The sequence below is a fragment of the Lynx canadensis genome, chromosome B1 (genome assembly GCF_007474595.2).
Source record: "Lynx canadensis isolate LIC74 chromosome B1, mLynCan4.pri.v2, whole genome shotgun sequence".
In the NCBI taxonomy this organism is placed as follows: domain Eukaryota; kingdom Metazoa; phylum Chordata; class Mammalia; order Carnivora; family Felidae; genus Lynx; species Lynx canadensis.
In genome coordinates this window covers 40,187,821-40,212,798 of record NC_044306.2, presented here as the reverse complement: position 1 = coordinate 40,212,798, position 24,978 = coordinate 40,187,821, and the positions used below count along the sequence as shown (strand labels likewise).

The 24,978-nt window shown below is 40.3% G+C and overlaps 2 protein-coding genes across 3 annotated transcripts in view; both read right to left on the bottom strand.

The window, feature by feature from the left end:
• Window positions 1–671: 671 nt before the first annotated feature.
• Window positions 672–15,175, bottom strand: CHRNA6 (cholinergic receptor nicotinic alpha 6 subunit). Of its 2 annotated transcripts, XM_030311866.1 has the most exons (6): window positions 15,097–15,175; window positions 13,303–13,442; window positions 4,255–4,299; window positions 3,227–3,336; window positions 2,147–3,125; window positions 672–803 (listed from the first exon to the last, which is right to left on the bottom strand). In XM_030311866.1, the coding sequence occupies exons 1-6, from the start codon at window positions 15,173–15,175 to the stop codon at window positions 672–674; spliced, it is 1,485 nt and encodes a 494-aa protein (XP_030167726.1). The 2 variants fall into 2 exon arrangements, with proteins under 2 accessions (XP_030167726.1, XP_030167727.1); XM_030311867.1 differs by lacking the exon at window positions 4,255–4,299.
• A 7,103-nt stretch (window positions 15,176–22,278) lies between these two features.
• The window catches only part of THAP1 (THAP domain containing 1), a 54,280-nt gene continuing 51,580 nt past the window's right edge, over window positions 22,279–24,978 (bottom strand). Inside the window, 1 exon segment of the mRNA XM_030314463.1 lies at window positions 22,279–22,560. Within this exon segment, the coding sequence (XP_030170323.1) occupies window positions 22,279–22,560 (282 nt within the window).

The window sequence follows — 24,978 nt, the reverse complement described above, 5'->3', positions numbered from 1 at the left end:
TTTTCCTAAAAAGCTGCAAGCACTTGGGGACAGAGCCCATTTCTGTTGTGCTTGCAATGCCTAGCACAGTGCTGGGTTACCACTCAAGCTGCTTGCCAGATGAATGCTAACTTGATGCAGCCTGCTGAGATAGACTCTGACTACCTGCTATTACTTTTTGCCAATTAATATATCAAAAAGTGTTGAAGTGTGTGAGTACATCCCAGAGGCACGTTTTAGAAAGCAAGCACATAACAGTTCCCAAGCATTGCAGATGCCAGCAAGGTACAAGCTCCAGAGTTTTGTGTCTGGCATGTGTCAATATACTGACAAGTAGCATAAACTGGAGGTACAAGAGAATGCCTTTTTAGCATGGCTTTGATGTTGATTACACGGCTTGTTGTATTATGGGTTGTTTATGTCCCTGGAAGTCAAACATGTACAGAGAAGAGAAGCCTGTGGGTGCCACCAATTCTGGGCTCCGGTGTTATCAAACATCTTAAATGTGCTCTGTGCTACAAAGGAGGGCATTCAGCCTCCAAATTTGCAATAAAGTCCTCTTTTTCCATCTAACCATCAGCTTCAGTAGATGGGGGACTTAGGTGGAAAGCTTTATGTCCCTTTCCTCATGGAAGGGAACATAGAACAAATACAGCATCTGTAAGTTTCAAAAGATAAAAGGAAAATACATCCTAAGACTTTCCAGTGTTCCCCAGTAGTGGCTGTAGAAATAGCCCTGCAGTTCCAAACACACAGACAATTATAAACACCCAAAGAAATACTCTGTCCACCACCATGGCTACGTATTTCCAGTCGTCTTCTACCTGAAAGGCAAACAAAAAGTCAAAGCAATGTTAAAAAATTGAAACTAGGTAATATGCTCTGTTTCCTAAATAAGCTGCTTCCTTTTCAAAGACTTCCTTGGCAATTTTTGAAGCAAATAGTGGTTTTATCATGGTTAACCCATGTTGCCTATACAGTTCATACAAGAACTTTTGTTTTGTCTGAAGAGGGTAGATACACATGCCCCTTTGGTGCCTCATACAGATGGCTAGAGAGTAAGCAGGATTCCACAGGTGACAAATGACTTTTCCTGCAAAAACCATTCCCAAGAATGCTGCTCAGACAGCTCAACTTTTGTCATTGGCACCACTGGATATTCTGACACCTTGGCAAGTCTGGAAAATGGGTTTGAGGCAGGGGGTATAGGACATGAGGAATGGAGGACACTTTATCAGGAATAGGCAGCCCTCTAGAGCTCAAAGTCATGCTGCTTGTGGAGAGTTCGTTGCATTTCTCACGTCCTTCCAGTTCCTGACCTCCAACTCATGCCTGAGACTTAACATCTCAGATTGTGTCTTGAGGGCCCTACCTGGTGGTGTTTAAGTCAACAACAACCTTCCCTCGATTTTATGAAGATGTTACCATGAAGGCACAGTTCTGGGCTCACTTGTCCCATGATGCATCCCCTCCAGCCCCTAACTTGTGACTTGCAGTCATAGTATCCTCCCCTGCACCAACGGTGTGGACTTCAGGTCCCAAGACATCCTTTCACCAGGAGATATGGATGCCAGCAGCTGCAGTATAAGGTCAAACCCAGACACCTGGCATAAGTTTTCAGATGCCCTCAGCTTAGGATATGGAAAATTGGCATGATTTTCTTGAGCTCTCTTTGTGGAGGATGGGAGACGTTCATGCTGCTATAGTTAGACTCTGGACAGCAAGAGCAGAATATGTTGATGCTAAGAATATGCCTGAGGTTCATTCAATAAACACCTAAATCCCTCTCAAGTAGAATAAGTGGGGTTGGAATTTCAGAGGACTCACTCTGCCTGCCCCCACCAGCCTCAGACTGCGGGCTGCTCTGCAGGAATTTCATCTGTCACTGTATTTAAGAAACAGTTTCATTAACCAAGCCTGTTTTGAATATTTATTTTAACTAGATTTCACCTGAGTTAACATTTCTGGAGGTGGAGATTTGCTCTGAGGCTATACTTTACTCCACCCAACCCCCAGGTCACTTCACCCATAACTGCATAATAATAGAGCTGGGTCTTAGAGTACTGTTCCCTGGCCCTCTTGTGAACAGAACTCCCAATGAAGATCTGATCTTAGGTCTGATCTAAACCAGCTGAGGGATGCCAGGCTAGAGGAGACATGCATTTACCTTCTTTGTTTCATTTTGGTTCTTCATGTTTTCTGCTATGAATTGTACACTGTTAATTACATCTTCAACATCAGACGAGTGCTCTGAATTTTCAGTCATCCATTGTAAAGGCTGATGACTTAATCTTCTCTTGCTGGTGGCAAGCTCACTTGATTTATGACAGTGGCAGCATTCTTTAGGAAGTTTGGTCTCTCTGCAATTATCAAAATTGACTTTGGTGGGCCTACCAGAAATGCCTTTGGAATTTTTATCTGAACTTGTCTCCTTCATCTTGTCCAGAGGCCTCTTCATCATCAAGATCTGGGGTAACAGCTGGAGGAAAACTGTCTTCACCCACTTGGGCATGGTGTGTGTCATTGGGGTGCGATAATGAATGTTCAACACAAACACAGTCACCACAATGGACAGGGTGACAAAGATCATGGTGAACAGTAGGTACTCACCCACCAGTGGGATCACAAGAGACGTGGATGGGATGGTTTCCGTGATTACTAGCAAAAACACAGTCAGAGAAAGCAAAACTGAAATACAAAGTGTCACCTTTTCACCACAGTCAGAAGGGAGGTAAAAGACAAGCACAGTTAGAAATGAAATAAAGAGACAAGGAATGATTAGATTAATGGTATAAAACATTGGCAATCTTCTAATGTAAAAAGAATAGGTTATATCTGTGTATATCTCCTCACAACAATTGTATTTTATGTCATGCTTGTAGCCAGAGGCATCAACAATTTCCCATTCGCTGTTTTCCCAAAAATCATTCATATCCACTTTAGATCCAATGATTAGAAGATCAATTTCGGCTTTGTCATATGTCCAGGAACCAAATTTAAGGGAACAGTTTTGATGATCAAAAGGGAAAAAAGTGATATCCATAGGACAGGAACTCTTGAAAATAGCTGGTGGAGTCCAGGTTATCATGCCATCATATTTAAGAAGAGCTTTTGTCTTGCCTTCAACTTGGAAGTCACCAACAGCACTACAAAGTAAACCAGACACCATTAGTAACACCCCCTTGCCTGGGTCAGCATGTACCAAAGGCAACTTTGGAACAAGTCTACTGCTGTCAGAACCCCATACTTGTTGTAGAGAACGATGTCAGGCTTCCATATCTTATCTGCAGGAACACGAAGAGTCTCAATGCCATCATATTCCATTGGGTCCCAGCGCAATTTATAATCATTCCATATCTAAAGGCAATAGAAGTCAGTTGAATAAAAAATTCTTAGTAACTTACAGGGAACTTTCTTCCCATGTTAATTCTATGTCGGTTCAGTGTTTTGAAAAAAAAATAAGTTCTTATTTAAAGAATACACTGGAGGACACCTGGCTGACTCAGTTGGTAGAACATGCAACTCTTGATCTCAGGGTCGTAAGTCCAACCTCACTTTGGGCTTGGAGCCTACTTAAAAAAAAATAAAGAGTGCATTGGTTTCTATCAAAAGTTGGGATGTTAAATCCATGAGGAATAGGGGGCTAGGCAGCTGGGCTGATTTTGGCAAATATAAATCATCTGACATTAGATAATTAACTATTGATTATTAATTAGCTGACCAAGGTTATAGACTCAACTTCCATGTTCCATAAACTGTATTCACACTGGAGTAGCAACTCATTTCTAATATTAAAAAGATAGTTCAAGTGTACGATAATGAGTTTGTTATAAATCTGTATAAAAGATTAAGACAAGAAGGAAGAATGAAGTGGTATAACTGATAAAAACAACTGGTGGGACTCTAACCCACGTGTTCTCATGCTCAGTTCCTTACTTCCCTTGGCCTGGTGCAGCAGAGTCAAAGACTGGGCAAGCTTCTGACACTGGGGCTCAAGTTACAGATAAAAATAGGAGACTTGAGGGCAGAAACCGGAAGGGACAGGTCTCTATGTCCCAGAGAACTTTATCACTATGTTTTTACACCTGTGAAGTTTGTATCTAGCAGCTGTCCCAGAGCTGAACTCTAGGCTTTGGAGAAAGATTATAGTTTATACTCTGTTATAAGTTGGAGATGGAAAGAAGTAATTCTAGTGGAATTTATCCATTAGACATTGTTAGGCTAACACACAAGTAAGACAGGTCCAAGAGAAGGACATGTGATGCAGACACATACGTGACGTAGCCACAGATTGGTTTCCATGATCTGGTTTACTTCATCCTGGGAAGAAGAAATAATATTTTTAGCCTTAAATGAACTTGCTAATAAAGGTGGCTCTTAGAACAAGAATTACAACAAAAGAGAGCGAAATCTGAGTTATTCATACTAACAGAGGAAAACAAAGAAGACTAAAAAGGCAACTTATAAAATGCATCCAGAAATATGATATTTTCACATCTGGTTCCAACTCTGTTGACTTTAAAAGAAAATGTGGCTTAAAAAAATGTCTTTCAAATCTTAATTAAGTCTCACCTCTTCAGTGAAGCCTTTCTGACCACTGCAGCCCATTAAAGGTGTCTGATTCCATGAAAGAAAGGAGGAAGAGAAGGAACAGTAGAAAGGAGACAGGGAAAGTACTGCAGATGGTGATAGGTATCAGAACTTGGTTCATTGTTTTACTGTATTCTTCCCCCTTCCTTGAAAACCTCCCTCTTCAACTGTGCTCACCACTCTCTAGGCTCTGAGTCCTGAGCCCAGTTGCCTTTTGAAATGTCAGCCTCTGCTCACCATGGAGTTTTCCAGCTGGAACCTGCCACTCCACTTCAACACATCTCAACTCTCATCTAAGCCATGCTGATTGCTTCAATTATTCATTATTCAAATATTTATTGAGTACCTACTATGTGCTCTATAAATTCTGGGACTACAGCAGTAAACAGGATTGAAAAAACCTCTACCTTCATGCATCTAAACTGTTAATTTGGGAGACAAAAATCAATAATAGATATATAATATAATGTGTGACAGTTATAAGTCCCTGTGAAGAAAAATAAAGAGAGATGGAGTGGTGTGTGCATGCATACACACACACACACACACACACACACATCTTTTTTAGACAGAATGATCAAAGAAGGCTTCTCTTAGGAGGTTTAAACAGGTACCTAAATGACTGAAGAGAGTCATACAGCTATCTGGAGGAAAAACATTTCAGGCCAATATCCCAAATACAATGTGTTCCTAAGCAGCTACCAGCCTTCAGTGGGAAAACTACTGAAGACACTCCAGAACCTTCAGCAACCTTACAGCACAGCAGCTTGAAAGCTATTGGGTGTTCCAGTGACCATCAGTGGGTTCCCCAAACTTACCAACGTTGCTTTATAATATACGTGAACACCCTCAGAGTAAATGAACTCAACTGTGGTTGACAGAGCCATGGCCAGGACTGACACCAAACTGCTCTTTTTCACTGAGCTGCTCTGTAGTTCTCCACTCCCCCTGCCAAGCTTCCTCCTTCAAATGTGTTGTGTCTAGTCATGGTAAACCCCAGGGTTTTAAAAGGTCAACAAAGGAGTTACAATCATGGTTTCTTATTAGTCAAGAAAAGCAAATAAATAAATAAATAAAATAAAAAGGCTATACTTATCCATTGGCCAAGTATTACCCAAGCCTAAGGTAATTGCCTTCTGCTCATGAGAGTGTGATGCTGTGATCTATAAATTCCAGCAGGGGCCATGTCAATAGATCTGTTGGCTGTCAATCAAGAATGGACTAGCTATACAGTCTTATGCATCCTCTTTGTATTCTGTGTTCACAGAACTAGTGTACACTGTTAACTAGTATTCAAAGAATTAAAATCTGTTGGCAATATCATCCTGTCAATATCTCTCTCTTTCCCCAACACTTCCACAGGCTGTTGAGGCTCAATGTGGTGTGGACATTCTAGGGGTTGTCAGCCAGCTTTATGGACCAGGACTTGGTCTGGCAAGTCTTGTTCTCCACGCAATTCTGTACCACACTGATGGTCATGAACACTACCATCAGACAACCCACGTGGAGGAAGCAGGGACCTAAAATACCACTCCACATTCCTGAGACCATTGCTCTGTATCTCCTTCTTGGGAAAATAAATTAGTTGGCACCCTGCCTGTATTAAAGGATTGGAGTTATAATTTCAAAAGGATTAGCTTCTGAAGCAGCAGAGATTGAGATCAGAAAGCCAGGTTGGCTACACTTTATAAGCCTTTAAGTTAGTCATTTCAGATAGTGAGGCCATCAAAACACTACACAGGGGCTTTGTTTTGGATCCCTGTTGGGGGGACAGCAGACATACTCTTACACTGAAAGATCATTCACCCAGAAAAACTTCTGGCCAGAGTCATTCTGTGTGTTTGCAGCAAACACACTTCATGTAGAGCAGCAAAAAAGGCCTTTGCTAAGGCCTTTGATAAGGGAGTTGGTAATTGCGCATCCTGACTGTCCTGCATCACAGAACCATCCCCAGAGCTCACCATGGCTCAATGACAATGAATATGACCCTCAGGGACTTCTGGTGCCCCCCATGAGAATAGGTAGCTTCCAATACACCAATAAGAATAGCTATATTAATACCTGACAAAGTAGACTTCAGAAAAAAATTACTGTAGACCAAGGACATTATATAATGATGGAAATATAAAATCACCAGGAAGACATAATGATCCTAACTGTATACACACCAAACACTAGTCTTAAATTACATGAAATAAAATTGATGAAACTGAAAGAAGGAACAAACTCCCAAATATAGTTGGAGACTTCAACACCATCCCCCTCAGCAACCAATAAAACCACTAGGGGGGAAATCAGCAAAATATAGAAGATCTGAAGAACATAATCAACAGGATCTAATTGAAATATATAGACCACTTCTTTCAAAAGCGCAGAATACACATATATTTCAAGAATGCATGGGATATTAACCAAGATAAACCATATTCTTACCATGGGCCATAAAACAAACCTCATCAAATTTAAAAGAACTGAAACCATACAGTGTGTTTTCTGACTATAATGGAATCAAACTAGAAACCAACAACAAAAGACAACAGGAAACTCTCTCAACCCCTAGGAATTATACAACACACTTCTAAATAATCCATGGGTCAAAGATCAAAATGGGCTTAAATCTCAAAGGAGATTTTTAAAAATACATAGAACTGAATGAAATGAAAACACAACATATTAAAATATGAAGGTCATTGCTAAAAACAATGTTGAAAATAAAATTATAGCATTATATGCTTACATTAGAAATGAGGAAAGGTCTCAAATCAATAATCCAAGTTCTTACTTCAAGAAATTAGAAAAAGAAGCACAAATGAGCCCAGAGCAAGCTTAAGGAAGGAAAAATAAAGATAAGAGTAGAAATCATGGGGCACCTGGCTGGCTTAGTCATTGGAGCATGCAACTCTTGATCTCCAGGTCATGAGTTTGAGCCATATGTTGGGTGTAGAGATTACTTAAATAAGTAAATAAGTACACTTAAAAAAAGAGTAGAAAACAATAAAATTGAAAAAGGAAAACAATAGAAAAAATCAATTAAATAAAAAGCTAATTCTTTGGGATGGGGACCAATAAAACTCACAAACTGTCTCAAGATCGACAAAATAAAAACAGAGAAAACACAACTCACCAACATCAGGAATGAAATAGGAGCTATCACTACAGATCCTGTAGCCATTAAAAGAATAGACAATATGATAAACAGCTTTATTATACAATCAAATTTTTAAAAGAAATAGACTAAAACTTCAAAAACCACCAAACTATCCAAATTCAAAGAAGATGAAATTGACAATCTAAATAGCCTATAGCCATTTTTAAAAATTGAATTTGTAGTTAAAAACTCCTGGAAAACAAATCTCTAGGCCTAGTAGGTTTCCCTGGAGAATTCCACCAACTATGAAAGAAGAATCAGTATCAATTTTACACAGTCTCTTCCAGAACATAGAAGAAGATGGAACAATTCCAAATATTTTTTATAAAGCTATATTACCCTGACACAAAATCCAAACAAGATAATACAAAGAAGAAAATTACAGATTAATGTCTGTCATGAACTCATCAATAAAATATTAGCAAAGTGAATCCAACAATGTACAAAAAGTTATACACCATGACTAAATGAGTTGTAAAGCTGTTCAACATTCAAAAATCAATCAATGTACTTTACCATATCAACAAGGTAAGGAAGAAAAATTATCTGATCATATCAATGGTTACAGAAAAAGCATTTGACAAAAATTCAACATCAATTAATGATAAAAACTCTCTGAAAACTAACAAATAAAGGAGAACTTTCTCAATTTGAAAACCTCTATAAAACACCTACAGCTATCATTATACTAGAAGGTGAAAGACTAAACAATTTTCCTTAAGATTGGGAACAGGGCAGAGATGTCCCCTCTCACCACTCTTATTCAAAACAGTACTGATAATTCTAGTCAATACTATGCAATCAGGCAAGAAAAAGGAAAAAATGGCATAGTTTGGAAAGGAAGAAATAAAACCATCTCTATTTGCATATGACATGGTTGCCTATATAGAAAATCCCATGGAATCTATAAAAATACTGAAACTAATAAATGATTTCAGCAAGATCTCGGGATACAACATCAACATACAGAAACCGATTGAATTTCTATATACTAATGATGAACATGGAGAAACCAAAATTAAAGTACATATTATTTTCAATTGCCTTAAATAAAACAAAGCACACATAATAGTACATGGACAATAAAACAATATACACATAATAATACATGGACAGGATCTGCATGCTGAAAATTATAAAATGCTGATGAAAAAAGAGCTAAATAAATGGAGAAATATCTGCATTCATGGATGGGAACACTCAACACAGTAAAGATGACATTTCTCCCCAAATTGATCTACAGATGAATGCAATTCCTTTCAAAATCCCAGCAAGCCTTTTTGTATACATAGGCAGCTTATTTGAAGGCATAGGCCCCCAGAACAGTGAATATAATTTTGACAAAGAAGAATAAGGTGGTAGGATCACTCTGGCCAACATTAAGACTTACTATACAGCTACAGTAATCAAGATTGTGTGGTATTGGTGGAAGGTTCATCACATAGATCAACGGAATAGAATAGAGGACCTGAAATAGACCTGAAATAGACCCATACAAGTATGCTCAACGGATTTTTCACAACAGTGCACAACCAGCTCCATGGAAAAAGGATAGCCTTTTCAACTAATGGTATTGGAGCAATTAGACACCTGTAGACCAAAAAAGGAAAAAGCTCAAGTCTCACATTTATACAAAAATTAACTCAAAATGGATCATAGTCTCAAATGTAAACATAAAATAAAACTTTTAGAAAAAATATATGAGAAAATCTCTAGGATCTGCAATAAGGCAAGGAATGCTAGGCTTAACACCAAAAGCCACACACATAAAGGAAAAAGTGATAAATTGGATCTTGTCAAAATTGAAAAGTTTGAGTGAAGGCCATGTGAAAAAGATGAAAAGAGAAGCTACACACTAGGGTAAAATGCAGCTGACCCTTGAACACACAGGTCTGAGCTGTGTGAGTCCACTTACATGTAGAATTTTTTACACTACAGTGCTGTAAATGTATTTTCCCTTCCTTATGATTTTCTTAATGACATTTTATTTCTTTTACTTTATTGTAAGAGTACAGAATATAACACACGTAACATACAAAATATGTGTTAATCAACTGTTGATGTTATCAGTAAGGCTTCTGCTCAACAGTAGGCTATTAGTAGTTAAGTTTGGGGGGAGTCAAAAGTCACATGCAGAATTTGACTATGCTGGAGGGCCGATGTCCCTAACCCTTGCATTACTCGAGTTAACTGTATTTGCAAACCACATACCTGGCAAAGCATCAGTATCTAGAATATAGTAAGAACTCTCAACACTGAAACAGTTAAAAAAAAAAAAAAAAATCAAACATCCAATTAGAAAACGGGAACAAAAAACATGAGGAAACATTTTACCAAAGAGGATATACAGATGGCAAATAAGCACATGAAAAGATGTTCTATATGATGAGTCATTAGGAAAATGCACATTAAAACTATAATGAGATATTATTATATACCAAACGGAATGGCTAAAATAAAAAATAGTGACAACAACAATACTGGTGAAGATGTAGATAAACTGGATCACTTATATATCGCTGATAGGAATTTAAAAGGGTACCTTCACTCTGGAAAGCATTTTAGCAGTTTCTTAAAAAATTAAACACACAACTACCGTATGAGCCAGCAATTGAACACCTGGGGATTTATCCAGGAAAATAAAGATTTACGTTCTCACAAAACTTGTATCCAAATGTTCACAGCACTTTTATTTGTAACAGAACAAAACTGGAATCAATACAAATGTTCTTCAACCAACAAAAAGTAAATAAACTGAGGCACATCAATACCATGGAATACTACTCAGCAACAAGAAGAAATGAGCTATTGATATAATCAACAACTGGGATGAGTCTTTAGAAAATTATGCTGAGTGAAGGCACCTGGGTGGCTTAGTCGGTTAAGTGTCTGGCTTTGCTCAAGTCATGATTGCATCTTTCATGAATTCAAGCCCCACATTGGGCTGTCAGCACAGAGCCTGCTTCGGATCCTCTGTCCCTTTCTCTCTCTCCCCCTCTCCAACTCGTGCACAACGTGCTCTCTCTCTCTCTCAAATAACATAAAATTTTTTTTTTCAACGTTTATTTATTTTTGGGACAGAGAGAGACAGAGCATGAACGGGGGAGGAGCAGAGAGAGAGGGAGACACAGAATCGGAAACAGGCTCCAGGCTCTGAGCCATCAGCCCAGAGCCCGACACGGGGCTCGAACTCACGAACCGCGAGATCGTGACCTGGCTGAAGTCGGACGCTTAACCGACTGCGCCACCCAGGCGCCCCATAAAATTTTTTTTTTAATTATGCTGAGTGGAAAAGCCAATCCCACAACGTTACATACTGTATCATTTTTATCTAACTTTCTTGAAACGACAAAATTTTAGAAATTGAAGACATATTAGTAGTTGCCACTGGGAAACTGGGCAAAGTGGGATCTTCCTATTATTTCCTACAACTGCATATGAATCTACAAGTATTTCAATAAACAAAAATTCAACTTAAAAAAACTACATTTCCCAAGTCTCCCTTACAGCTAGAAGTTGTCGATGATATAGGAAGCAGAAGATATTAGTAGGACTTTTAAGAAAACACCTTAAGGAAGTCACATATGTCTGTTATGTCCCCTCCTCCCTTCCTCCTGCTTCTTACGAAGGATGTGAATATGATGAGTGAAAATCAGCAGTTATCATGGACCATGAGACAACACTGAGGGAAGAAACCACATGCTGAAATAGAAAGATAGGAACCTTGCTCACTGTCACCATGTATGGTTTATGCTTTTAGCATCGTGGTCTGTGTGATTGGCATCCCCTGGAGTTTTGCAGTGCCCAACCTAAGCAACTGAACACAGTGGTACAATCACCAACACTACAAAGCCACCTGGCGTTAACCTTCTAAACTTTTAAACCTTTAGATTTCTGTTACACAAGAAAGAAATCAATTTGTTTTATTCAAGCCATGTTATTTTTAAGTCTCTGATAGCGACCAAATGCAAATGTCAAAATCTGTATTCCATTATCTCCACACACCATCCTGGAAACAATGTCCTGAAAGGGTGTATCAAACCAGGAATTTGAAGTGATGCTGTATAGTGAAATAGACTGACTTCAGGTGAAACTTACTTTATAATACTCCACAGCAAATTATGGCTCCCAGCCCAGTAGGAGACCAGTAATCAGTACAACACTATTTGGGGGTGAAAGGGATCAGATTAGGTACCAAATAAAATGTTTTTTAAAGAAATGAGTATATCCATCTATACAAAAGAAAACTGTGACTTTTTTATTTTTATTTTTTAAACCAATATGTACCAGTATATACATACTTCCACCGGGTCAGAAGCTAGAGGACCAGGCCAGGGTAACCTAGTCCACCAGGAAGCATGGACCGGAGAGAGAAACATCGTGAGCCTTGAGTTCACATCTGTAACTAAGGTCTTTCCTCCAGTGAACCTGAAGAACCACCACTATTTCCTACAGGGCAAGTCTGGAAAGACAGAAGGTTCCTTCCCTATGCATAGGCTGGGACTGATAAGATGAAAGGGCTCCCTTTGTAGTCTCAGGAGCTCTAGCATCTCTCTCTGGAGATGCTTTAGCCTGCCCCTACTTCCTGAGCCTGCCTATTCCTGGAATTTGGGTCGGCAAGCCAGTGCTGTCCCCTCCTATGCTTTTGAGCCCAAAACCCTGCTCTGTGTTATAAATACCAGGCCCTAATACCTCCTCTCCCGGCAACTAGGGCATGAAGATTATTCAAAGAAAGAACTGTAGTCACTTGTCCTTGAAACATAGTCAGCATAAATTTAAGAACTCCAAATTGCCATCTGTTTTCTCAGGGCTGGATGGAAGCTATATGAAAGCAGGTGATTTTTTTCTTTCTGCATAACATAGAATATTAAAGCAGTTCCTTTTCTTTTTTTTTTAAATTTGTTAATGTTATTTTGAGAGAGAGAGAGAGAGAGACAGAGTGTGAGTGGGGGAGGGTCAGAGAGAGGGAGACACAGAATCCCAAGCAGGCTCCAGGCTCTGAGCTGTCAGCACAGAGCCTGAACCCATGAACCACTAGATCATGTACCTGAGCCGAAGTCGGAGGCTCAACCGACTGAGCCACCCAGGTGCCCCAAAACCGTTCTTTTTCTATAGAGTAAAAAGAACATGAGCTTTGGAGTTGGACAGGCCCCGATTAAGATTTCAGTTCCACCATTTTATAATTGTATGACCTTGGGAAAATTCCTTCCTGAGCTTCCCTTCAGCTATAAAATGCAAATGACAGCCACTAAGTGTAGACACAGTGACTGGTGAATAGGTGCACCATGAAGTTAACTCCCTCTGTATTATCCCTTCAACTTCCCCTTCACCTCTCTGTTCATAAACTGGTTCTGAAAGCACTTCCAGAAAGACCCTGCCTTGATGTGAATAATTACAGCATCAATGTCTTCTTCCCAGCAGGAAGGCTTTGAAGAGCCAGCATTCATGGAGAGTGTGTTTGTTCATATTTTAAAATTTCTATATTTGCCACGTGCAATAACTGGGACAGTGTTCAGGAATTGCTCTGCCCGCACCCCCACCGAGTCAAGGGTTCTCCAGGTACACTGGTGAACTGCAGCACTTACCACATTGGCCAGCTGTGTGATGGCCACTTCAAAATGCACCGTGACCGGTTCAGAAACGTTTTCCACAGGCCTGATGAACTGGTTATAATGAGAAAACAGTTTGTGAAAGAGCCTCTCTTCAGATGCACAGCCTGCAGAGCCTGCATGGCCAAGCAGAGGAAGAGTTAGAGAGGCCAAGAGGGTGTTCACAGATGGGGAGGTTCTGGCAGCTCCCATCGCCAGGCCACTAGGACAGTGGGGTTCCCAGCCACCTGAGCTCTCCCGCCCCTGTGTTCTGTCCACCCACACAGGCTTCCCCTGGTGCCCCATTGTACCTAGCCTCTCAGAGCCCTGAAGATAAGAAGAGTAATGCCTACTCCCAGAAATATTAGGATATCAATAAAATACTATTGTAAGAGCACTTTACAAGTTCTAATGCACCACAAATACAAAGGGACAGCATGAGCTCCAATTTTTGCTTATGTCATTGAAGATAACTCACGATCTTACTGATCTGTTTTTAAGGAAGAGTCCTGCCTTTTCTGTCAAAATGCTGATCCAACCACCTGTTTCTACAACCAACAAGGTGTTTAGCTGGGGGACCTCCACCAGCAAACTGAAATAACTAGTAAGTTTATTAAGACCTTAGCAAGCCGTATTTCTTTTAAAAGCTGATTCAGATTCAATTATTTAGGAGACTTGTGTCAAGTGCAAGGTTTTTAAGGCAAACTTATTTAATTGTTTTAAAGAATTCATACTAGCTCTTAAATAACAGAGTTTTCAGTCACTAAAATCTACACAGTTTAATGTGAATGTCTGTATTTTTCCAAGAATGCATCAAAGCAGATACTTGCCTTCCTTTGACATTATTCATTTCATTAATACCCCTCTATATTTTCCCTTATAGAACTCAAATTTGACATCAGAAAAACAATTCTCCAAATTCCAAAAGGGATTTATATCTTGAAAGACAGAAGATTAAAGGCACTGAAAAACTTCATTCGGCAAAAATGAACAAAAGGATAGCTGTTATATTACTAAATAAAGAGTCGGTGACAAATGCACTTGGAACAAACTCTGAGATTTCATCAGGAAAAAGCAATTTTAAAATGTGAAATAGTACTCTTGCCACCATAATTATAATGCTAGAAATATTTCTGTGTAAATAGACAATAAAAAAATCTCTCCACTACTCCATTACCATTTCCCCCTCTTGAGATATTATAGATAACCCTCTGTGAATCTTGAAGAACAAGTCCCTCTGCAAAGCTAACATGGGAATGTGGTTTTCTGCAGCAGAACAGCACTTGTCTATTTCCAAGTCTTAACTTTTAAAATGAATTATCTTACTCTTAGGACACATTCCCGCATAGTAATATGACATGTTTCCCAAAACAAAGATGATTACCTTCAAAATGGAAGGGTTCATGGACTAAGTCTCAGCTAACAAACAAATCATAGTTGTAAAAAAAAATTAAATACAAATACAGATAAATCAGTTGAATAATCCATACCAGAGATGGATAGAAAACTGCATCACTATATTACCATATTTTTATTGGAACAATAAAATAAGATATGGTTTACAATGTTTCATTGTCTTCCCTGCACCATCTCCAAAATCTCATGTCAGTGTTAAAACCTAACCAGTAAGAAATAGGTTAATTAACAGTTATAACAGTAGTAATTCCTGTGGCAGACCCTCTACATATTTACACAAAGAATATTTCATCTCTGCTCAAACACAACTAGAAAAGAAGAATAAATGTATGTAGCTGAAAAGAGAATATGAGATAAAGCAGAAATAAAACCTACCTTTAAAGAAAGGTATGAACATACACAACCAGAGACACAAACCAAAGTGAAGGAATCCCTGGCCCTCGCTGGTCAGCATGATGAAACACACTTTGATTTCTTTTCTGGTCAAAGGATTGTGGAAAACAAAGAGCTACCAGACAGCCACAAGCATCAGACCTTTAAATCATCAGAGTCCCACTGCAATCCATGTGTGTCTTCCGTGAAATAAAAACATTCACAAACATAACACGGATGTTCCCAATATCAGAGACTGAGGCCAACAAAAGGGCAAATAAAAGGACTCCATCTGATGTCAGATGAATCATCACTTTCCTGTCACCCTAGATCTCTTTCGTGCAAGAACAGTGAAGAAAAGCAGTGAGAGAACGCTAAGCAGGCAGGACAGAGAGAGGACGGAAAACACTGCCTGCCTTTGATCTTCTGTAGTACAGTCTCAGCATTAATCCTTGGGAGAAGGAACACCCATTTTTCGACCTCCAAGTCCAGGTAAAGCACGTGCTAGGTCCCAGACAGTATGGTCTGATTCACTGAGTTGTCTAGTTAATCAAGGCTTACCCTTGTTATTAGAAAACTTTCTAAAATATGAGTCTCTTTTCCTGTCTTAATAGATGTGGTTTAGAGAGAACAGCACTCATCTGATTTTGCCGGACTCCAGGGCTCCTAGTGTCTTGTCTTTCCGAGGTCAGAAATCACCATCCAGGATTAGAGATTAAGTGTCAGAATGAGAAGGATGAATACCAAACACAGGATGCCACCTGGACAGCCCTATATTTATTTAAACATCCCTGTCACCAACTGGTTTTCCTAGAAGTTTCTTCTTGCTTCTGTAAGTTCAATGTCAATAGGATTCTGGTAAGATTTTGGTGTTGGTTAAAGAGAAGTTAGACGCACAACAAAATGAAAAGGCAACCTGCAGAATGGGAGAAAATTTGCAGCCATATGTCTGACAAGGAATTAATATCCAAAATATATAAGGAACTCAATATCAACTCAATATCAAAAAAAGTCCAATTTAAAAATGGGCAACAGACTTGTATAGACATTTTCTCAAAGAAGACATACATATGGCCTACAGGTATGTTGAAAGTGAGTCACTAATCATCAGGGAAATGCAAATCAATCACAATATGACATTACCTCACACCTATTGGGATGGTTATGGTCAAAAAGACATAAGGTAAAAAGTGTGAGGGTGTAGAGAAAAGGAATCCCTTGTGCACTGTTGGTGGGAATGTAAACTGGTGCAAGTGCTATGGAAAACAGCATTGGGGGGAGGTGTTCCTCAAAACACTACAAAGAGAACTGCCAGGCACACAGGGCCCGCCATTCGCTTGGCTCATGCCTTTGCAGCTACCAGAATTGCCTCTGCACCTGAGAGGAAGATTATGCGGGAGCCAGTGAGAACTCTCTTCCTGCTAAGATGTCTTATAGTGTGCTGATTAAAGTCCTACACGGAGGCTGCGGGTCATATCATGACATGTGAGACCAACACTGACAAGATGTATCATGGGAAGCTCAGTGGCAGGGAGGACAACATAAACTGCCAGATGGCCAACATCGCGGTCCCATACAGGGAAGGTCCAGTGGCACAGCTGGAGCAGGTGTACATCCGTGACATTAAGATCTGCTTTGTCAGACAGATACCATATGTTTTCACTCTTATGTGGATCCTGAGAAACTTAACAGAAACCCATGGGGGAGGGGAAGGAAAAAAAAGAAAAAAAAGAGGTTAGAGTGGGAGAGAGCCAAAGCATAAGAGACTCTTAAAAACTGAGAACAAACTGAGGGTTGATGGGGAGTGGGAGGGAGGGGAGGGTGGGTGATGGGCATTGAAGAGGGCATCTTTTGGGATGAGCACTGGGTGTTGTATAGAAACCAATTTGACAATAAATTTCATATAATAAAAAAATAAAAAAAAAATTAAAAAAAACAGAAAAAAAAAGATCTGCTTTCTCACTTCGCCTGACATGCTGACAAATGTGCCCATGTTAAAGAGCATGAAAAATAAACACCAAGGCTCAGGGTCTGGCCGAGGAAAAGCTGCTATGCTGAAGGCCCAAGTGGCTGCAAGAGGAAGAGGACGTAGAATGGGGTGTGGAAACGTCTTCCAGAAATAAAGATAAATTTATCTGTTAACAGAACTTTGTGCTATTTTTTCTTTTAGGTTTTCTGGGTTCAGGGGTGTGTGCACTTATGTATATATTCTAGGTTTTCTTTTTGACATCTTTCACTTTAGATCAGATCTAAATATATATGGTGATGATGGTTGGGTCGTTTTTAATATTTCAAAAACAATAATAAACATTAAAATTTTTTAAAAATTCCACATGATCCAGCAGTTTCATTTCTGGATATATATCCAAAGGAAATCAGTATCTCAAAAAGATATCTGGGGGCGCCTGGGTGGCTCATTTGGTCAGTTGGTTGGTTTCTGACTCTCAATTTGGGCTCAGGTCATGATCTCAAGGGTCAAGGGTTCAAGCCCAAGTCGGACTCCCCACTGACAATTAGGGCCTGCTTGGGATTCTCTCTTTCTCCTTCTCTCTCTGCCGCCCCCCCCCCCCCCGCCGCTTGTGCTCTCTCCCTCGAAATAAATAAACTTAAAAAAAAATTTAGAGAGATCTGCACTTCTCTGTTCATTGCAGCATTATTCACAATAATCACCGTATGGAAACAACTTAAGTGTCTGTCAATGGATGAATAGACAAAGATGTGGCATATATATGTGCATGTGTGTGTGGAATATTGCTCAGCCATGAGAAATTCTGCCACCTGAGACAACGTGGATGAATCTGAAGGACAGTGTGCTAAGTGAAATAAGCCAGACACAGAAAGCCAAATACTGTATGATCTCACATATGTGTGGAATCTAAAAAAGTCAAACTCATAGAAGCAGAGAGTAGGCTGGTGGACACAAACTTCTAGTTATAAAATTAATCAGTTCTGGTGATCTAATGTGCAGAACAGTGACTATAGTTATTACATATTTTAAATGTGCTAAGAGAGGGGTACCTGGCTTGCTCAGTTGGTAGAGCATGTGACTCTTGACCTTAGGGTTGTGAGTTCGAGCCCCCCCGTAGGGCGTAGAGTTTACTTAAAACAATAAAATTTAATTTTAAAAAATGTTTTAAGGGGCGCCTGGGTGGCTCAGTCGGTTGAGCGTCCGACTTCGGCTCAGGTCAAGATCTCGAGGTTTGTAAGTTCGAGCCCCACGTCAGGCTCTGTGCTGACAGCTCAGAGCCTGGAGCCTGACTTGGATTCTGTGTCTCCCTCTCTCTCTGCCCCCTCGCTGCTCATGCTCTGTCTCTCTCTGTCTCAAAATAAATAAAACATTTTTAAAAAATTAAAAAATAAAAATAAAAAAATGTTTTAATTCTTCTAAGAGAGGGATCTTAAGTGGTTTCCTCAACACACACAAACACAGTTGGTTACTAAGTGAGGCAATGGATATGTTGACAAGCTTGACTGTGGTATCATTTCATAATGCATATGCATATCACATCATCACATTGTGCACGTTAAATATATACAATTTTTATTTGTCATTTGGACCTCAATAAAGCTGGGGAAAAAGAAGAGAAGTTAGACCCGAAGATGATCCCTCAGGGCCTTCCCATCCAAACATTCTGTGACATCATCACAAATGTAGCACATTTTGCCATTGTGCAGAGTTCAGACCAATGACTTTCCTCAAAATTCTATTAACCTCGGGGCGCCTGGGTGGCGCAGTCGGTTAAACGTCCGACTTCAGCCAGGTCACGATCTCGCGGTCCGTGAGTTCGAGCCCCGCGTCGGGCTCTGGGCTGATGGCTCAGAGCCTGGAGCCTGTTTCTGATTCTGTGTCTCCCTCTCTCTCTCCCCTCCCCCGTTCATGCTCTGTCTCTCTCTGTCCCAAAAATAAAAATAAACGTTGAAAAAAAAAAACAGAATTGTGTCTAAATTTAAAAAAAAAAAAAAAAATTCTATTAACCTCATATCTCTTGACAGAATGAAAGAGGAACCAACATTTAGCACCAAACTTAGGACCAGGCCAGTGCTGGCTGACTGCTTCAGACATGTCATTTTAAGATGTCACTCAAGCACTTCCTTAGCAGATGGGCTTCTGTCCTTTGCTGAAGTATCCTGTGGAGTTTGGAGAGAATCAAAGGTGATAAAGAGTAGAAGCCTGGACACTTTACCATGAGGGGATAACGTGCACATCACACCCCAAAATAGCACAATGCCTCCCTCGTTTTTTAGAGTAAAACCCATATCAAGTTGGCTGTTTTCCAAAACACCAACAATACCCTCACCGTTTCTATTTCTTAGGCTTTGATTGATTTGTTCTTCACACTTTCCAACAGATGCACATGCAGTCTGTCAAGAAACTGTTGTTTACATCTTTTGTTGTATCCAACAATCCTTCTCTATAGCCATAACCTGTCACTTTAAGAACCACTCCAGGGGAGCAATTCCTCTGGGATGGGCCCCACATCAGCTCTGATTTTACAGGAGCAGTCTGTCTGTCCCATGAACCAAGTGCAAGAGTGGGCGGACCAGGGACTTTATGAGAGGAGGTCACAGAAGAGCCTCACTGGAGGTGAAGAATACAGAGGGAAGAGATTGGACTTTGGAGTCAAACAGACCTGGATTTAGATTCTGGCACTGATGCTTGGGGGATATTTAGACAAGTTATTTAAACTCCCTTAGCTCTGTCTTGAGAAAAATGTGATCAAATTCAGTAATATAAATCATTTAATCTATCCCTATCCATTTTTTCATGTAATTTTTGTTTTAAATAATTCATTTAAGTATCTCTACACCCAGCATGGGGCTTGAACCCAGGACCCCAAGATCAAGAGTCACACACTGCCGACTGAGCCAGCCAGGTGCCCCTCTTGCCTTTCACACTACAAACAGATTACACAATTAAGTAGCTCTTGGGCCTGAACTTGTAGGAAAAATTGGCTGTATTTTAAATGCTTATATAGAATATACATTCTCCTATGTCAAAGGAAATTTTATACTATCCTTTATCATCAGAAAAAATTTTAAGTTTTGTAATCAATTATGGGTTTGCCTCCTGCTTTACATTCTTTCTGAAAATTGCAGGGATCGAAGTTTAAAACAAATACACAGGAGAAAAAAAGTGCAATTTAAAAAAAATTTTTTTTTTTTTTTTTTTTTTTTTTTTTTAGAGAGAGAACGGAACTTGCATGCATGCCCTGAGAGGGAGAGGGGCAGAGGGAAAGAGAGAATCTTAAGCAGGCTCCACACTCAGCATGGAGCCCGATGCAGGGCTCAATCTCATAACCCTGGGATTACGACCCATACCGAAACTAAGAGTCAGACGGTCTACAGCTGAGCCACCCAGGAGCCTCCAAAATTTTTTTTTAAAATTTAATTCAAGAAACAAAAGAATTAAAGACATTTTATCTTTTCCTGGTGTTGCTGGTTGCCATTTCATGTTCACATTCCTGTAATTAGTTTTAGCTGCATTCTTGAACCAACCAAAAGTTTAATGCCGGTCATGGTTTTTGGAGATGAAAAGGCTGAGTGAGAGGTTACCCAACATGGGAAGAGTCCTGTCTTGCCCTCCCCACTCTCAGCCCCTTCATTCCTCTTAGCCTGTTCCAAAAGGAAAAAGGAAGAAGCAATGGAACTTTTTTCAAGGTCCATGAAAACTATGGACCCTATGCCTCTCCTCCATCCCCTATGCATACCAAACACAATTTGACATCTAATTCCTAGAGATTCCTAACCCTGGGGAGGGGGTAACCATAGCCGGTTTTATGGTTTTCCCACTTTCTGTTCCCAGTGACCCCACATCCTCCCTTCAAAAAATAACATTCTAAAGAGCTAATGTGTCAGGAAATTGATAAGCTTCAGAGACTAATTGTTGGGTTCCCTTTATTCGGGAGGGAGGTGGGGCACAAAGCCCAACTCAATCCTGAGATCAAGACCTGAGCTGAGATCCAGAGTTGGACGCTTAACCCACTGAGTCACCCAAGCGCCCCTAGTTCCTTTTTCATTTTTATCTGTAGACGCTAACTTCAATTTGGAAGTTTTTCTGAGAAAAAACCCAAACAAACAGTGATATTGCTTAATATGAAACTTTTAATTATTAATATTTTTAAGCACCCCCCAGTTGCTAAATTAAAGTCATTGCTTCGTTCATTCTAAAAACAAGGGCGACTATTTGAAAAACTCTATAAAATTAGTTATGTGCTTATTTGAAGTCTGAAGGGTTTATGGCGTAGAAATTGCACGGATGAACATTTTGTTGACCTTTCTCCAACTGTCAGTTCGCTTTAAACTCAAAACGAGAAGACTCTTCAGTTGTCCCTAAAGAAATGTAAAGGAAATAACACTTTAAACATGTATTATTTATAAATCCATTGCAGCAAAACATCATCAATAATTTAATGATCCCATATGCCGGTTGTTTTTTTTTAACTACTGTCATTAAAACTGTCACATGTTCAATATCCTAGTCAGTAGTATTTCACATCCACCTCACTTGACATTTCCCACACAGGAAAAATAAAACAGCAGTAAGGTAAGTATTCAAATTAGATGCTAATTTTTAGACCACGAAGAAACATTTAATAAATAGCTCATAAGAGAGACTCGAATTAATCCTTACGATACCTATGTTTTGTCCACCTGATTTTTTTTTTTTTTTTTAAAGAGGAAAGCCTTAGAACCTAGGGTGAGGTAAAGCAGTGAAAGAAAGTTGAAACTGGGTTGAAATGCTAAGATCGTGCATAGCAATGATGGATCCTTCTTAGCAGCCTACATGCCAATCAGCAGGCAAAGTAAGCCCTTTACATTCTCTCTTTTAATCCCCACAGTAACTCTAGGAAGTGAGATTCAATGTCATAGGTGAAGACAATGACACTCAAGCAGGTCCTTGCTTAAAGGTCCAATGGCTGAGTTAGGATTCCAATCTCAGTCTGTCTGAATCTACAGTTATGCTTTCACCTTAAAGCCATATTCAAGTGCTTTTAGATCTATGAATACCTTATAAGTTCAATATATTTTTAGAGGGTTGTTACTGAAATGGACCATGGTTAGCACTAACTTCATTTGCATTCGCCATGGATCCCTCACATAAGACAAAGTTAATATATAAAGGGAGTTGTAGTGGAGCACGTAATGCCAAACAGAAATGAAAGACCAGAGATTGCCCCACTTAAGTCACAAGCTGACATCAGGCAAGTTCCCAACTCTGGAAGCGTGGGTGACGGCAGCCACATCACATCTTCGGGGGTGCTGTTGCTGGCTGTGCTGTGAAGGTCGATAGGCCAAGCACTTACTGGTGAAGGGCATGATGGGCCACACTCTTCCAGCCAGAATGATTCCTACACAGACCTTTGGGAATTCTGTAACTTCCCTCCAGGCTTTCCTCTTCACTAAATGGGCAGCAATTATCTCTGGGTTCTTCAACTTAGAACGGAATGTGCTTAACTCATAAATCCCCTAAAAAAAAAAATCAATTCAAGGTTACCATTGTCCCAGAACCCAGCAGTAATAGAATTGTAACAAAATTTATCACACTTACAGTAGACCCAGCTCTATGGTGGTAAATAGGAATAACAATGCCAATTTGTATCCATTTCTGAGGGCTGTTCTAACAAATGACCACAAAGTTGTTGGCTTAATGCAACAGAAGGTTACTCTCTTGCAGTTCTAGAGGCTAGAAGTCAAAATCAAGGTGTCAGCAGGACCACGCTCCTTCTGGAGGCCTTCAACTGTGGTCTTATTGGGTAATCCAGGATGAACCCATCTCAAGATCCTTAACTAAGTTACATCTGCAAAGCCCCTTTTTCAAAGAAGGTAACATTTACAGCTACCAGGGGTTAGGGCACAGACACATGTATTTTTTGCCCGGGGTGGGGGGGCACTATTCAACCCACCACAGAATCTCACGGGATTGTGGTGAAGATTTAATTAGAAAGTGTATGTAATAGCAGCTACTGAAGTGCTATAGGGGCAAATACACATTCATTTTCATTTTCCAGAGAACAGTGCTCTGACGTGTACAACGGACTTTGCGGACCAGTGGGGAGGCCCAGAAAGTATGACTGCTTTTGAATAGAGTGGGAGATTCCTTGTTCTTTCACCGAAGACATTCTGAAAAGTCCTGATTTTCCTGATTAGTAGTTCAAATGTTAGTGTGCATCAGAATCAAGGGTATGAGGCAATCTTAAAAGACCAGTAGGTTGGGTGTCCAACTCTTGATTTTGTTTGGGTCATGAGCTCATGGTTCATAAGACTGACCCCCTGAGCTGCATGGGGCTCTGTGCTGACAGCGAGGAGACTGCTTGTGATTCTCTCTCCCTCTCTTCTCTCTTGCCCCCTCCCCTGCTCTCTCTGTCTCGCTTAAGATAAATAAATAAACACTAAAAACAAAACAAAACAAAAATAAATTAAAACAAAACAAAAACAAACAAACAAAGATCAGATTCTGGGGGACGTCCTCAGAAATCCTGATTCACCAGGTCCGGGATCTGGAAACCGCATTTTTAAAAAGCTCTGTAGTTGATCCTGACGCAGGTGGGCAGTGGTACACACGTGAGGAGCTCCTCCAGTGAGCTACGGGATTTCCACACGGTCCATCTACGGTGTGCTTCTGTGATATTATAGAGTTAGACGTTTCTAGGACATATGTGTCCCCACAAATGCATAGGTTGTAAAACAGAAATGTTAGAGATATTCTGAAGTTGCTATACAAGCACTGTGTTTTGTGTGGAGAAGCTCATTCAACATAGGTGTTTACTAAGTCCTACTGTGCTTTGGGCACAAGGATAGATGCTAAAACATAGCTGTAGAAAATTCACATTTATGTTTTCAAGTAGCCATGGAATATTTACAAAAATTGACCTCTTATTAGGACCAGAAAAAGTCTCACAAAGTAGCAAAGAATCTACCATATGGAACATTCTCTGTCCACAAAAAAGCAAACTAAAAATTCCAAGATAATGCTCCAAACTTCCCTTTCTTGAAGATGTCAAAATGTTGTATCAGTTTTCTCTTTTTCTAGGGTCAGGGAGGTAAGGCTAACAGTGGATGGGAGTCATGTGGCTCAGGTTTCAGTCCGAATATAACAAGGATCATATCAACCCTAAGGTGCTGATCACACCAGTTCTGCAGCATGCAGCCCCTTCCCAAAGATGCCTTGCTATTCTGGCTGCTGCCCAGGCCTCCGTGAGGCTTGCCTCTGCCCCCAAGCCTTCTTGCTACTTTGCAGAGCATGGCTGTCTTCCCAACATCAAAGCCTCCCTAAGGTCTGAGAGGTAGAGATGAGGAATGGGGGATGGGAGAGAGGATCTGGGCAGGGAAGAACCACAAAGAATCACCAACCCCACAAATCGTGAGGCTGTTTGTGCCCAAAGCCTTACCTGGACTTTATAAACATGACGTTAGGGGTGCCCGCTGGGCCCTCAGGTAGGATACAGTCTCCACTAGCTAAACCCTGCACTCTCAATGCACCCTCTCTCCTGGAGCCCCCACACCAGAACACCTCCTTCTTCCTCAAACTAAAAAGGCAGAGGCCCGAAGACTTACCTATGGATGTGAATTGCTGGGGAGAAGGTTGGCACCAGGAAGCTCCAACGTCCAGAAGCAGCAAGTGAAAGAAGGGAATGAGGAGAGAGGAGTGAGGCACTCCTCACAGGGGCCACTGGGGTGGCTCACTCTACGTGCTGTTACTCATAGAGTTACACGGGGAGGAGAAAGAAAGTCAAACTTGTGGAAAGGGAAGTGTACTGTTGCCTAGAGCTTTGCCTAGAGCCCCATGGCAAAGCAGAAAGTAGTGTGCCAGAGGCAACCATGGCCGTGTCAAGAGACATGGCTCTGCCTCCCCCAACACCTGTGCCCCGTGCACAGTAAGACCCT